The following is a 15979-nucleotide window of genomic DNA, read 5'->3' as shown; positions in this document are numbered from 1 at the left end:
TCAACCATACAGTGTGTATGTGTAGGTATGTATGTGCATGTAAGTGTGTATTTATGTGTGTATATATGTACATATGTATATATATATGTGTGTGTATATTTTTTTTTTTAACATCATAACTATGTAATCTTTATGATGACTATGTAAAACAGATGTGTGGTGCACTGGGCAGTGTGGAATTTGTTGGTTGATGGCAGTCTGTACATGTACTGTAGGTATGTGGGATTGAGAATTGCAACAGCTCTGTGTATGGACTGTATATGTAGGAACTGTATGTACAGACTTTTTGTATCATTTTAACGGCAGGTACGGCATGTATCCAAAACAAATTTCCTCAGGGACAATAAAGTCGTATCGTATTGTAGAGCAGTAGTTATATAAGTTGGCAGATGAGTTTGTTAGCATCTTTTTTGGAAAATCTATTAATAGTTTTATCAGCCAAGATACCACATGTAAAAATATGTTGCTTTTCTTTGTCGAATGTGATAGAATGTGTTTTGGTTTTGAATTATTGGTTGGACAAAATAAGACAGTCAAAGATGTCACCCAGGAAATTGTAAAAGGCTTTTTTTTTTACCTTGACCAAAAAATTAATCAAGCAGTCACAAAAAAAAAAAAAATCAGCAGATTAATTGTAAAAAAAAAAAGAAAAACTGTTGCAGCCCTATTTCTATTGTACTTATTTGAAGCACACACACACACACACACACACACACACACACACACACACACACACGAATACAGAAACTTGCATCCACATATTGGAAACCAAAAAGTTTTTATTAATCATCTTCTTCTGATACAAAAGTGTTTTTAAATAACAAACAGTCTTAAAATTTGCTGTCACGTTTTTACAAGGATAAATTAGCAATTTCTTTATAATACATTGATGACATCATCAAGACAACGTGTTCTCTACACAAAAGGAACAGTCTAGACCTTAAAGGCTACGATCAGCGCCAACGAACTGACCCCCAACTTTAATGCATATCTGGGCTTCTGAAAAAGCGTTCACACATCTGTAGTAACAGTGGTTCTCAGTCTTCATTACGCCGCGGCACACACTCAGCAGGTTTCAAGGCACCACTGTTGAGTGATTGTTTGGAAATGTCACCTGAAGCTCAGTGTGGTCATACCAGAGTGGACGGCCAGAACTTGAGTTTCAGAGGGAAACTGCATTAGCTCAGAGGGGAGGTGGTCAGAGGTTAATTCAATTCATTTTAACTCGCTGTAATGTTTGCTTGACTCTGGAAATTCAATAAGTGTGCCAAAGTGTGCTGGTTTGAGAAAAACTGCTTTTTTTACAGCATTCTAGGTTTCACCAGAACCACCAGAAGTAAACTGAATGCAATAAGGCTGCTGTTACATTTAGCATGATTTAGGTAAAAGGCAGTGCACACTTTAAAGTTACTTTCTGTCCCCTTCAATGTTAAAATACCTGTGACGAGCTGTGGGAGGCACTATATGGTTTCAAATGACACACAGGGGCAAAGCTCCAAATTTTTCAAGCCCTTATGCATTGAAATAGCCAAGAATCAAATTTTCTTTACTTAAATGTAGAAGGCATACGTAACGTGACACCCCCCACGTATACATTCAAAGACTTACTGAAACGCAAGAGCTTTGCTAGATAGATTGTCAGGCAAATATATGGTACACTGGAGCAGTTGCAGGGTTTGGTGAGTGCAGCAGAACGACCAGGTGTAACTCACTGTAATTAAAGCTTATAGTACATTCTATAAGCAGTTATCTCGTCCCTATCGTCCGTGAATTTCTGAAATGTGATGTACAATAATCTTTGCCAGGGATGACTTGATTGTCTGGGAAATGAGCCATGCAGTAGAGGAGGTTAAAGAGCAACAGGCAGGCAGCGGGCTAATGAGAGCATCAGACACACGGACAGACAGATATGCAGGTAGAACAGACAGTGATGGCCTTATGAATTGAAGGGATGAAGAATCATAGCTTAAAAAAGATGGAAAGCAGACATAATTAAGCAGATACCGTCTCCTATTATTGGAGTTATTACTCTGATAGCGATCATAACTGCTGACGGATGAGATTCGTGGGAACTGATTCCTCTGTGTGTATCTGCATATATGTGCATGTGCACATGCATGTGTCTGTGACAGCGCTCTGTTATTGCATAATGTGTCTTTTGGCAAGTGATTGTCTAATAACGTGTAATTCTTCGACGTGCCTCGGGTCCGGTGTTTGGAAAAGAGGGCAGAGGGAATAATTTAATTTCCTGGATTTCATGGTAACTCAAGAGCATATACAGTACAGGGTTTGCACAAAGACTGCACACATCATTAGAAGTTAGCTGAGCTTCCCGTAGATTACTGAGGTAAAACACACAGGCCTACATTTCCCAGACGCCTCACCGCTTGCACATTTATGGGTCAATAAAAGGCACGGCTGGGGGGCTCCCAGGATTCATTGCAGTGAGCTTTATAGCTACCACAGACTTTACCTCAATTACACATTAAAAAAATAATCTCTCATTATGTTTAGCTGCTCCTGCCTTCACAATATTTGTTAAAAAAAGTGATTGTGACTTAATTAGTTATTTTTTCTGCAGCGTTCACAATGAAAATCGACCAAATTGTTAAAGGCTCTCTGCATATTAACATACTGTGTAATGATTTGTTGTTACATCACTGCCGTCCCTGGTAATGCACTTGTGACAAGCACAGACACTTCACATATTGTCGAGAATTATAGTGCATTATTACAGCTTAGAGCTGGTTTCCCCAAAAAATTCTGAGTAATAAAATCACCTGCTCTTTCATATTGTACAAAACATAATAATTTACAAAAATGTAGAATAGCGTGGTTCAAAAGTAAACAAATCACAGGTTTAAGGCCATATTTTATGTTTTTATGATATTATAATTACTCTTGGTCTGGGATTTCATTTCTAATTTCCCATGTGGACATAAAAAAAACCCTCACAGGAACTCAGATGCTTTTGGGAAACATCAACCTACACCTGTATAATGTCTGCACCAGGACTCTCCAGTGTAAAATTCAAAACTTCAAAAGACCCCCAAAAGACACAACGGCATCAGGGTTACTGTCTCCAGCAGGTTCAGTCTCTTCTGCTGAGGGCTCTGGAGGAAAGCGAGGCAGAGAGGTAGACGTGGTGCTACACAGCTTGTGGGTGTGCCAGGTCTGCATATTGACGCTTCTGTTCTGCCTTTTTTCGTCTCTCTGTCTCCTTCATTTTCCACTTTCTCTATCTCTCTGGGCAAAAGAAGTCTAACAGAGGTAGAGAGGCTACTGTTGCTACTTATGTACGACCCAATCCTCCACTTTTCTCCTCCATTATCACTGTAAGAGGCAGTTAGAGGGGGTGAGGCATGCTTGCAGACTCTCAGCGAGCTTTTATGATGCCATTACATCCAGTGGCTTCCTTGAGAAACTCCTGCTTCTCCTTCTCATCTCTTTCCTCTGTCCTCTCCACCTTTTGTTCGGCAGAGTGAGTATCTGTAAGTGACAGAGAAGCAGGTAGAAGTCCATTTCCCTCTCTCTTCCTCCTCACACAACTGTCTCGTTGCCTTTCCCCGGTTTGATCCAGCCCTCGCCCGGAGCCCTTTTGCCCCCTCGGTTTGCCCTGCTGTCCCTGAGCAGGCGGGCAGAACAGCGCTGCCAGGTGTGGAGGGTTTTTGCTGACCAGATCCACATGCCTGATGTGATGCCTACGAGCAGTGACATGAAGATTCGAAGCATCTCTGATGCCACGTATGAGTCCCGGGTGCTGGCTCTGAACTCCCCCCAGTGGGAGAGCTGGTAGAGGTAACAGCCAATAACGGTGGATGCCGGGACGGTGTAGAGAACAGAAAATACACCAATCTTCACCATTAAACGCTCCAGCTTGTCTGTTTTGGCGCCGTCCTTCTGCAGATTGGAGCGGATCTTGAAAAGAGCCACGAGGCCAGCACAGATGAACAGAGTGCCTGAGGTTCAGAGAGGGAAACGATAGTCAAATAAAGACCAGCAGATATAAGAAAAAAACATAATGACAGTCACACAAAGCAGTTAAAGAACTTGGGATTATACCTATTAGAGAAAGACTGTGGGGCCTGTGTATATGTAACATAGGTATAAGCCAGAGGTGGGACCAAGTCATTGTTTTTTGCAAGTCACAAGTGGGTCTCAAGTCTTTGCACTGAAGTTCCAAATCAACTCCCAAGTCATAAACTTTGAGTTTCCTAAACAAATCATAATGCGCTCTTCACCAAATGTAATGTCATTTTAACAATAGAGCAATAATACATTAAATTTACAAAAAATCACAACAGTTTTTTTTAAATTTGTGTTTTATGTCTTAAAACATGTTTGCTGGAAGTTTTTGCATCTTCGCCTGTGATTTTCAACCTTCATATTTTACATACTGCAATTTGTTACCTCCACCAAGGAGGTTATGTTTTCGCCGGCATTGGTCTGTTTGTTTGTCTGTTTGTTTGTCTGCAAAATAACTCAAAAAGTTATGAACAGATTTTGATGAAATTTTCAGGAAAGGTGGATAATGGGACAAGGAACAGATGATGGTGATTGGTTGAAGCAAAGTGGATAAAATAATAAAATAGCACTAAATGGCACTGTGTATTCACAGAGTTTTAGAATAGATTCATTCCATGACCAGACGTGCGCCACCGGTTGGCAGTGCGAGTACGCCTACTTGGGCTTGTCAGGAATACATGAAGTCTATCGTCTGACTGAATGGGGGTTTTCCTGACTCAATGACACAGTATGTACAAGACGCTGCTGTTGATTAAAACTGCCTCCCAACTTGATGTCTGGGTGGGGCTAACATGGAAACCTGCATCCGGGTGGCAGAAGAGTAAAGGCTGGATTCTCACTGCTTACCTCTTGCTTGCGTGTGTCCCAAAAGCGGCCCAGAAGCGGCTTTGTGCTTTTCTAGTTCAAACAAAATTCGGATAGGTTCAAACTAATTGCATCATCTGAGGATTTAGGGCCAATTCATAGTTTCCATGTCTGCGACGGTCTGCTTTGGTCCATGCGACATAAATATCGTCATCCACCCACGTGACCGTGCAAACTGTATGTACAGCAAGCATGGCAACTGCGCATCCTCCAGCCTCTTGTTCTATACTCCAGTCTTGTCCAAAACACTGTGGTCAAGCTCTCCACAGTCACTGCAATAGGAGGACGGTAAGCTCACCTACCAGCCCTCCTTTTATTTGCTGGAAACTGAGGCAGAGCCCCAAATTGTACAATGAATAGAACCATTCGTGCGCCCAGGTCATTACAGCTGTCTGCAGACGTTCAATGCGGAAAATATGTCAGAGCGCTCAAATGTCGACTTGGGAATGAATAGCGTGAATGTTAGCTGATTCAGGAAATAAGGGGAAATAAATTGATTCATGGCACACTTTTTAAATGACCTACTTTAATATCTTTGGGGAAAAGTATCAAGTATTTTCAAGTCAAAAGTCAAAAGGCTCAAGTCCAAATGAGGACATGAGTCATTTTGTCAAATTGTGTCAAAAGTCATCAATTTGTGACTCTAGTCCACTCAAGTCCACACCTCTGGTATAAGCACTGTTTATTTTAATAAATAAGGAAACTTAATAAATAGATAAACTGATTATACTATCATGTTGTAATTACCTATTAGAAGGTATGTGGCAAGCGGTGCCACCACAAAGCCTGTGAGTGCCTCCTGCTGCTGGTTGCCCACATAGCAGAGTCCAGTCAGGTCATCCGCATCTACCAGTCGCATAATGAGGATGACGATGGTTTTAACGGCTGGGATTGCCCAGGCTGCTATGTGGAAGTAGGAGCTGTGCATTTCAATGGCTTCATGGCCCCACTTCAGTCCAGCAGCCAAGAACCATGTGAGGGTCAGGATCACCCACCTGAGAGAAAGAGAGCACAAGGAGAGTAAGAGAAAAGGTTAAACACAGCTCATATGTGCAGTTATCAGATATCTGAACCGGCATTCAATTCAGTTGCAAATAACAATCACATGTTTCCTGGAAACAAGATGCTGAGGTTACAGTGGGCTGTACTGTTTACTGCTGCAGAGCTCAAAACTTAACTTTGCCCTCTATATAACATTTCCTTAAAATTCCCTCTGTTGTAATTAGCTCATCGTGAGATAGTTATGAGTTACATAACAGATGGATGTGATCATGTTTAAGGAGACAGTGAGGTCCTTGGGCTTTTCAGTCTGCTGCTCTTCCAAAAGGAAAAAGTGAAGACAAACAGGAAAATGAGGGCAAAGTGAAAAGGAAAGAAAAAGCGCTGCGACAGCAGAGTGCTTCCACTGAGACTGTAGTACAGCACGCACTCAAAAAGTGGCATTTTCTTTTTCTTTTTTTACAAAGCCTGCCTTTGTGCGTGGAAATGAATCCATCTAGTCCAGAGGTTATGAGACAGGATAGTTAGACTTTAAAGAAAACAGGATGCAAGTCTTGTGTTCCAATTGTTCTACAAAAGTCCATTCACAACAGCTGATGACAATGGGACAAAGACATGAAAGATTGATACGATAAAATGTGTGTGTGTGTGTGTATGTTTGTACTAACCAGAGTGAGGAGGCCATGCCAAAGAAGTAGAGCAGGAGGAAGACGATGGCACAGCCAGTGCTCTTTAACCCTTCTTGTACTAGAATCGGGACAGCGGTGGCATCCAGGTCACAGGAAACACGCTCCCTGCCCAGAGTCAACCGTACCTGCAGGAAAGGACGGACAGTGACAGTGGAAAGAAAATGGTTAAAAAAAATATTAATACAAAAAAAGACATAAAGTCACATAATCTGTTATTCTTATTACAAACCAACTCAAAATCTGACTTGTCCATTTAGATATGCAGAACATAAACATGTTTTATTAGTATTTGGTAATTAAAAAACCCTAAAACTAGGTTTATTACTACTTTATTGTTTTGACTGGTATCTGTATTTGCTTTGGTTTGTTGAATAATGCACACATTTCATGGGGATCACCCCATTAATTTCTTGGTGCAGTTATTGTTCCTTTAATAAATTTAATATAATTATTTTTATTGGACAAAGCTCATTGATTGACAGGAATAAAAACTCTAAGCCTTGTTAGCCTAATTTGCATCTGTTGTCCCTGGCCAAATGTTAAAAAAGGCAAGGTAAAAAATTGATTTATCAATACATGTGGATTCTGAATATTTGAAACTGTTTGGGTCTCATTTTCAGCAGTGTAATACACCAATAGGAGTGTGTTAACGTTTACTACAGTCATTCTGCTGTTCTCTGCTACTAACTAGAAAATGAGCATCAGTCATCGTGTTGTAGCCTTGTTATACTCATTTTTTAATAATGTACATTAATCCTCATGGTATGGTTTTAAATGAAATTGAATATGGATATTTTTCAAGGTACTGTATTTAAGCTAGAAATTCCATTATCTTGCGAACACTGCTATATCTAATCCTGTATATTTTGAAATTCAAATATTAAATATTAGCATTATAGTCCATATTATAATGACCACTATAGTCTAAATCAGTAGTTCCCAACTGGTGGGTCATGGTCCAAAAGTGGGTCGCTGGTCCATTCTGAATGGACCACAAGCGATTGGCAAACTTGTCGTGTTTGTAAAGTGAATTTCTGGCACAGAAGTTTTGTTTTGAAGTGTTGTTTCCTGCTGTAGAGTGAGTGTTTAACAGACAGCATACTAGCTGATGACATGGCCTAATGAAAGTATGATGTTGAATATATTTAACTGTGTAAACCCTAGACTAATGACTAAGGAGAAAACTGGGTCCCGTGGCTGGCCCACTGGTCTAAATTATGTTTTAGTTAATGTTTTTATACCACTGCTTTTTGATAGATTCTTTTTTATTCATTCTCCCCAAACAAATTAACTTCAATGGGACAATGTAAATGTACTGTAAATCTTCCACTTACCAGGTAGGCAACACTGTACAGATTGCAGCACATAGATAGGAAAATGATGGGCCTTTCCGGGTAGGAGAAGCGCTGTGAATCCAACAGAAACGTCAGGACTGTCAGGGTGGTTGACAGGAAGCACAGCACAGCCCACACTGCCATCCACGCATCCGTGAAGACTTTGGCCCCGCGTCGGTAGAGCCCGCTGTCGTAGCCACACTGGAGAGTGCAGCTCTCAGTCTGCTTTAACCAGGTATACTGGTCGGGTGCCGATCCCAATGCCTGGCACTCCTCCTGGTGGGGAGGATGGCGGACAGGCTGGTAGGGCGGGTCCTCATCCCCCGGGCCCTCCATGCACATGTGGTTGTGGTCGTTTTGAGGTGGGAAGAGGCTGCAGTTGAGCACCTGGAGAGAGGCGTGGTGGGAATTTTGATGGCTTGTTACAGCTGTATTTCACTGTTAACAACATTGTTGAGCTAATTTACATAATAATAGTCATAAAAGAGAACATTGTGTTTTACAGCTTTGGTTTCCTATGTCCTATTTTGTACATTGTACTTTCTTAAAACATGCAGGGAATCCTTGTGATGGTGTGACTCACCTCAGGCCATATGAAGCCAAACTCGTGGAGCACAGGGAGGCATTTCCTCTTGACGGACAGACACATGCTACCACAGGGACCAATGGGGATGGGAACCTTGTCTGTGCACATTGGCACATAGACTGAGCACAGGAAGAACTGGAGAAAAATGGAGATAGAAGATCACAAGTTGAACATTTGGCTCTTAGTGTGTGTTACAAAATTGTGCGATGTATGTGTTCTTTAGTGAGATTTCATAGCATACAGTGAACTGAAGCACAAAAGTCATTAATTGAGCTTGAACTGATGATGCTACAAGTGTATTGGGTATTCAAACACGGGCTATTCTGTTTTTATAGAGAGAAAAGGGAGAAACAAACATTGAGGAGAGTTTTAAAAGTGAAAAATTGCAGTATACTAAAACCAATTTAAGCTGACAGTGCAGTAAGAGTGCAACAGTTATCCAATATTATGTCATATTTCAGTGCGCTGGTTTGGAGGCTTTGTTCCAGTGAAGTTAAAGCAAACTGTGAGGCAGAGGGTAAATCATGTCATGGGCGTAGTAATTGTTAAAGAAGTGGAAACTGTGCAGTGAGAACCCTGTGGGCCAATCTTTCTATATATTACAACAGGATTACAGCTGGTAGATGGCTACACCTTCTACTCCCACACGCATGGATCCTCCATCTACTTCAATTTACCACTCACTACCCTGCTGCTGTCTCTGTCTTTACTTTCAGTACGTTGCATCACCTCTTCCAGTGGTGGGTCTCTGTTTTCACTTCTAATAAGAAACTCCGCGACTTGAGTGAAGACGCCGCGGCCAACACCAACCTGCTCCAATGTTACACACACACAACTCCACGTCTTTAAAAACAATCTGTGGACTTGACAACACTGAGGGCATGTGCCATGTAATGCTCCATAATCCCCCCTAATCCAAGGCTCAGTTTTCTCTGTCCCATGGCAGTGGTTTTGAAATAGATATCTAAATCAGGGTGATAAAGATAGTGAATGGTCTGAAGTCACTTTTGACGTTTTGAGGTGGTGGTGATGTGGAGGAGTACGTACTCTGGGGTTACAAGAGGTTGCAATTTTTGTTGATTTCATGCCTTAACAGTGAAATCTGTTTGAAGCCGGAATGTAAAATCGCGCCAGGCTTGTGATATGAAAATACACATAAGCAGAAAGTGCATTTCACTTGGATTCCTTCAGGTAAAGAAAACAAACAAATGCTCCAGGATCAAGGACATGGTGATAGCTGACTGTAAATACTAAAACGTGTCAGAATGGAGGGTTTGCTGCAGTTTTGTCATTTCGGAAATATCCCTAAATATTTACTGGACCATATTGAGAACAGAATGTTTTGGGCTTGCAGCCTTGGTCCAGTGATAGCGAAATCCCAGCTTGAAATCAGGCCTTGAACGGAGCCCAGATTGAAACATGAATCCCAGAAGGGTGTCAAGGTTGGGAAATAAATACACACAGAAATATTATACAACTCTTTTTCTGTGAGAATTTGTAAGCCAGGTAAACATAGAAAATGTGAATCTGTGTGCCACATTCATATTAGACTATAAAATTACATGTGTGATGAATAAATTGTGTAAGAATTAAAAGTTATAGAATCGGTAAGCTACTTTTGTGATACATACCTACATGCTAATAATGTTTCTGCATTTGCAAAAAGAAAAAAAAGCGTGCTTTAGATACATTAACGCCATACTGTAGGGAAGTATGTGATGTCAAAATCAGCTATGGAAGTCAGAGGGAACTTCCTTTAAAACATTTTTTTACACTATTCTCTGATTCATATCTGGGTTGTAGCATCGCTTTATCTCTGCAAATAGAGCAGAGTGGCTGATCTGGAGACAGTATTGAGAGTCTCACTGAAAATAGAGAATCTTTGTTCCCAGCTGAACCACACATATCGGGGACTGTGTATGTAATTCTCTGTTAAATTAAAATTTAAAAGCTAACAAACCGACAAAGTTGCCTCGCGTGTGAGCATCAGAGGAGGGTTTGTTTGTGTGATTTGCACATCATTCAAATTCATTTAGGAAGAAGTTTCTAAAAACAGAAGATATTAAATTAGATGAAATGCCATTCCTGGGATTTCTCACAGTGAATTACAGCAGTGACAGTAATTTAACACATTCTGGGTGTTTCCCCTCCAACCGTTGGTAACCTGAGTGCTGTCACTTCACTGCTAAAAGCTGCTCCGGTTACTTGTCAGGAAGCCTCCCATTAGAGCAAATGTTAGGGGATACGGTTTCCCTTTCCCCTTTCCTCCCTCTTTAGCATGTGTGTGTGTGTGTGTGTGTGTGTGTGTGTGTGAGAAAGAGAGGGGGATAAGGAGGGGGTTGTCAGCTAATCTTACGGGACAGTTTTCAGCTGGAGGAGGACAGTTTGGTTTCATGCTGCAGTTGCTCCTTGTTCTGCCTGGCTGTCTCACACACATGGACACAAATGTTTTGTAAGAGCTTAAATTTAACATGTAACATATATGTTTTTACTTCTATTTCCTAACAACTGTGTGCATTAAATAACTGAGAAGGTAATACAGTAATAAAAGTAAACTGTAACTTCAGGAACATCTGGGAAACAGTTTCTTTTCATGTCTCTCTCTTTAGGTGTACATTTGTGAGACATGGCATGTCTAAATAAATAGAGTAACACACATAATCACTGACAATTTGATTTGTTGTGTCCTTTCATTCCAATTATAGTCTAAAGTCAAATCTTAAGGACAAGGAAATGGCCAATCTAATTTTTTTCTTACATGGTGCATGAGGCAAACAAGCAGCATTTGTCTAAGGGACACTGAGGGCACCATTGTTACCAAGAAGACGGTACAGTATATAGCACTGAAGACTCAGCTGTTGCTGTGTGGGGCATGAACTCAGAATGTCAACAGACAGAGGGGGCATTTTCACAGAAATTAGCATGACAGTCTGGCACAACAGGAAGGAAGGAAAAAGGCAGGGACCCCTCGACTTATTTTAACTCTCTGGGGGCCAACCTATATTATGCTCCTGATTAGAACTGGCACCATCGGTCTGAAGTGTTCACTGTTGCTGGTAGCTCCCTGTCATGTGCTCTGGGACCACAATATGTTCCCCCCACTCTCTCTCTCTCAAATATAGCAGACTATGTCGACTCAGCCATGCCTCTTTTTTAAGTCCAGGATCAGTGCTCCTAAAATTGCGCACCAGCCTCAGTGTGTGCTTTTAGTAGCGCGCCGTCTATTCTATTCTAATATCAGTCTGCATTTTCTGTGCCTCCCATCATTCCCAGTACCTTGAGTTGACTGGAGCAGCCGTACTGTATGAGCGGCGTGAACGTGGTCAGCTGCAGCTCGGCGTCCGACTGCAGCACGTTGCCAACCAGATTGGGCATCTTGGTGACGTTGTAACCGAGACCCTGGCACATGCTGATCCGGATCGGGTCACAGGTCATTTCCTCCACCTCATCGCCGAAAGCGTGCACCACGCACAGCGGACCAACCAGCCCGGACAAGAGGAGCAGGGCTGCCCCGCTGAACGACATCATCATCATCCCGGGCATGGTCACCGCGAGCACTGACTGCACGGCTGCCCTGTGTAAATGCTGACACAGTTAATATCCTTAAACACAAAGTTAGGTTGGGTCGCCTTGGAAACAGCAGCGTGTGTTGATAGTCCAGCCGGAGTGGAGCGCGTGTAGTCCCGTGCGTTTTTGGAGGCTTATAGTATCCAGCGAGCCATTCAGCAGAATAAAATATCCATAAAGCAGCAGTGAATCATTGCGAGATCTGCGCGTGTTCTCAGTTAAAAATAAATGCGCACATGGAGTTAAAATAAAAACCTACATTTGGATAAATCCCGCAGTCCTTGTTGCGTTGTTGCCCGTTGCGGAGACGCGGAGCACAGCGATCTGCTTTAGCGCCTGCAAGCGTCCAGCTCTAAACTTTATTGTGTCTGTGAGGAGAGACTATTTTGCCCGTCCAGAGGAGAGCCGACCAATCCGTGCGCCGGAGTTGGGTTTCCCTGACCAACCCCTGACCAGGAGGGCGGGCTCCAAGAGAAAAATAGAAGAGTGAGCCTCATCTCCTCCCCTCTCCCCCTTATCCCCTCTCCTCTACTCTCCTTTCCTTCAGACTTTTCTCCTCTTCTGTCTTCTTGTTTCTTCTCTCATCCCATTCTATTCTCTTCTCCCCGTGTTCCCTCCTCTCCTCTCCTCCTGCAAAGAAAATCAGCAAGCACTCCCCAACTAATTCTGACAATATCCAGAACCTGTATTTATACTGGCTGATGTGGCTTACATATATTTTTATTGGCTGTATTTTTAGAAAATAAGCATCTGAAAAGTTGATTTTTCAGTGCGTGTGTGTTTTTATTTTATATTTAAAGTCCCTAATGGTCTTTTAAGCCCATCTGGAACTTCACCACAGGTTCCACTCTCCCTCTCTAAAGGCCCGTCAGTTTTAAGTGCTCGTGACATTGTAATTGAAAGTAGGGCCTTAAGTGATGCTGAAGCATTGGAAATCTGTTTTGCATTGCAATGAATGCGCATACTGGACAGGTTTTGTTTGCTCGTGGCACCCTGGGAGAAGACTTCTCTTTTACAGCATGAAACTAGCAGTGAAGAGTGTTGTTTTGGCTTTTCAGTGTTGTAAAAGTAGACTTGGGTGAGAAAGTGCTTGGATTTGTTGCAAATATTCCAGGAGGAGGAGAGCTCAAGAAATACTTGATTTGTGTTTGCTTCCAAGTGATTTGTACGATTCTGAGGTGCTTAAACCATCTGCCAAGTGTAATCAAACTCAACTTAAGAGCTCCACAGACCTTTTCAAATACCACAAATACCTGAAACTGTATTCTAGTGTCACTTTGCCCAGAGTTTAAATGGAACAGGATTCGGATAAGATTCAGTTTCAGGCAGAGTGATGCTTTATTTTATTTTAGTTGCCAAGTTTATTTTTATTTTTTTTAGATATTTTTCTGGGCATTTTTAAGCCTTTATTTGATAGGACAGATGAGCGTGAAGGGGGAGAGAGAGGTGGAGTGACATGCAGCAAAGGGCCACAGGCTGGAATCGAACCCAGGCCGCTGCGGCAACAGCCTTGTACATGGGGTGCCTGCTCTACCACTAAGCCACCGACATTGTTGCCAAGTTTAACTCAATCTAAATGCACTCAGAGACAGGGTGAGACTTCTGAAATTAACAATTTCTGCATGTCCAACTGCATGCTAGTGTTATTTACCACAAGATATAATAGGTAACTTTTCCACATTAAAATGTCTTAAAACAACTAGACCAATGTTGTATATTTTGTTGAGTTGTGTATGACATTATCCCAACTGTTTCCAACAATGTTAAAACCCAGAGAAACCTGTAATTTTCATCATGGATGCAGCTCCTGTCATTTGGTCGCTGTTGCCGGTCAGTGGCATCATATCCCCTTTGCCATCGCGTCAGGGTCTTGGCCGACAGAAGCTGTTATAAACGGACTTTTTATCCACTTTTAAGCCGCATTTTTCCAATACACTTTTTAGATGTTGGTTGTTTTTAACTATATGTTTGAACTAGAAGAAGGATCTTAGTCATCAGATGTCTGGATCCTCAGTTATCAGGCAAGCAAGCTGAGCAAACATTAGCGTCAGCTTGGCTGCAGCCCTTGCTGTGCCAAACAGCATTGGAGAAACACTGATTTTTAACGTGAAATTGCTTTATACTGTGTTTTTAGTGGTTTAAATCACAGGGTCCATTCGTTTTAGAGAGAAGGAGATCCCAGCTGATAATTCGGCTCTTGGTACAAACCTCCTGAACATCTGGATCTCAAGTCATCAGAGAAAAAGGTGAGCAAATGTTAGTATCAGCTCATATCCAGCCCTTGCTGTGCCAAACAGCATTGGAGAAACACAGATTTTTAAAGTGAAATCACTTTATTCAGCGTTTTTACTCGATTAAATCACAAGGTCTGTTGATTTTCGAGAGAGGGAGACCTCTGCTAATAATTCGGCTCTTGGTACCAACCTCCTGAACATCTACATCCCAAGTAATCAGAGAAAAAAGGTGAGCACACATTAGCAAGCTCTGAGCTAGCAGCCGCTCCTCGATGAGCCGAACAGCCTTGGTAAAACATTTATTTTTAAAGTGAATCTGCTTTAGTAAGTATTTGTACCAGTTTTAGTCACCTAGTCTGTTTGTTTTGGAATGGTTTGAACCTCTGAGGGTAATTTGACTCCCAGTAAAAACCCTAATGACCAATGAACACTGAAGGAATTCTAACCGGGAGAAATTGACCGCCATGATGGCATTGCTTCATCTTTTATTGTTAAGATTAACCCTAGAGGCAGAAAACTACATATTGTACATTAACCCTGTGGAACAACTGAGTTTGGGAAAGATAGTTTTTTTAAAGGACATTTCACACATGACCCAGAAGCACACAACTACAATGAAGAAGTGAGGCTGAGCCCAAAATATGTGCCTTCTTGATCTCAAACCATCTATCTTTGTCTGCCTTAAGACACAAAGCAAATAACTTTAGGAGCCGGCACAGGAGGGATTGGAGTCAGACAAGAAAAATTACCAGGGTTGCAGACTCACAAATTATTCCATGCATTACTAATCCTCTCCTTTGCTCATATTTCTTCACTTGGCATGTTTGTGTCAAGTATTTGTAGGGAGTTGCTTTTGATAAGACACTCACATAAATGCCTAAAACACCAAATCATCATCAGCAGCAGTCTGGCTGGCTGCTCTCATTGTGCTGCTGTGTTTTCCCTCCTGGATTATACTGTGATGTTTAGGCGAATCCAGTGTGACAATTGATTGGCAGCAGCAATGACCTCTCCACCCAGCCTAGCCCAGCCCCCAACACACACATATACACACACTTCTCTCTACTCACACACACATACATTTGCGTACACACCATCCCCCTCCGCTGCTCTTTGACTGAACCTGGGGTCAAGACCTGGAGTAATTAGCACTGAGCTGAAACAATAGATTCTTCCCTGGAGCTGATGGTTATCAGGGGTGTGGTGTGTGAATGTGTGTGTTTTCAAAAGAAAGAAGTAATTGAGATGGGAAAAAAGAAATGGAGTAAACTTAGAAGCAATCAAAGCTCCATTTGAAGGACATTTGAGCCAACGGAGAAAAAGGAAAAAAACACTGGTGACTTTATCAACTTTTACACACTTTATCACGCAAATTAATTAAGGCAATTAATTTTCAACTGTAGATACGGAGAAGAAGAACCAGGCAAGCAGAGAGATAAAGGAGGGCGAGGTAAGGAGCTGCAGCAGCACATTATCAGCGCGAGCCACCAGCACACTCCGTCCCCTCTGTTTACTTTCACAGTAGAGCGTGAATAGCAGGGGTGAGCAGACAACGTGTTGGAATTGACAGACTAATGACCATCACACTGAGTGGATAATGGCCACAGTTACCCTTTAAGCTATAAAACCACCGAGTTAATGATCAAGCAGGCTTTCCCATTCAAATGGGCATTTGGCTGG

The 15979-nt window shown here is 41.9% G+C and overlaps 1 protein-coding gene across 1 annotated transcript; it reads right to left on the bottom strand.

Moving 5' to 3' along the window:
- Positions 1 to 761: 761 nt before the first annotated feature.
- On the bottom strand, positions 762 to 12486 carry fzd4 (frizzled class receptor 4). Its single transcript, XM_033631885.2, has 6 exons — positions 11775 to 12486; positions 8496 to 8633; positions 7913 to 8299; positions 6558 to 6703; positions 5638 to 5885; positions 762 to 3959 (listed from the first exon to the last, which is right to left on the bottom strand). The coding sequence occupies exons 1-6, from the start codon at positions 12039 to 12041 to the stop codon at positions 3541 to 3543; spliced, it is 1605 nt and encodes a 534-aa protein (XP_033487776.1). The 5' UTR covers positions 12042 to 12486; the 3' UTR covers positions 762 to 3540.
- Between the last annotated feature and the right edge of the window lie 3493 nt (positions 12487 to 15979).

The sequence above is a fragment of the Epinephelus lanceolatus genome, chromosome 4 (genome assembly GCF_041903045.1).
Source record: "Epinephelus lanceolatus isolate andai-2023 chromosome 4, ASM4190304v1, whole genome shotgun sequence".
NCBI classification, from domain to species: domain Eukaryota; kingdom Metazoa; phylum Chordata; class Actinopteri; order Perciformes; family Serranidae; genus Epinephelus; species Epinephelus lanceolatus.
Note: the sequence above shows the minus strand (reverse complement) of the source record. Positions and strands in the feature narration are given on the sequence as shown.

Excerpts from the sequence above, each read along its gene's own strand:
- fzd4 (XM_033631885.2), bottom strand. The coding sequence starts at position 12,041 with ATGCCCGGGATGATGATGATGTCGTTCAGCGGGGCAGCCCTGCTCCTC. Across the intron at positions 8,300-8,495 it reads TTGGCTTCATATGGCCTGAG|GTGCTCAACTGCAGCCTCTT; the intron begins GTGAGTCACACC and ends GCCTCTCTCCAG. Across the intron at positions 5,886-6,557 it reads GGCATGGCCTCCTCACTCTG|GTGGGTGATCCTGACCCTCA; the intron begins GTTAGTACAAAC and ends TCTTTCTCTCAG.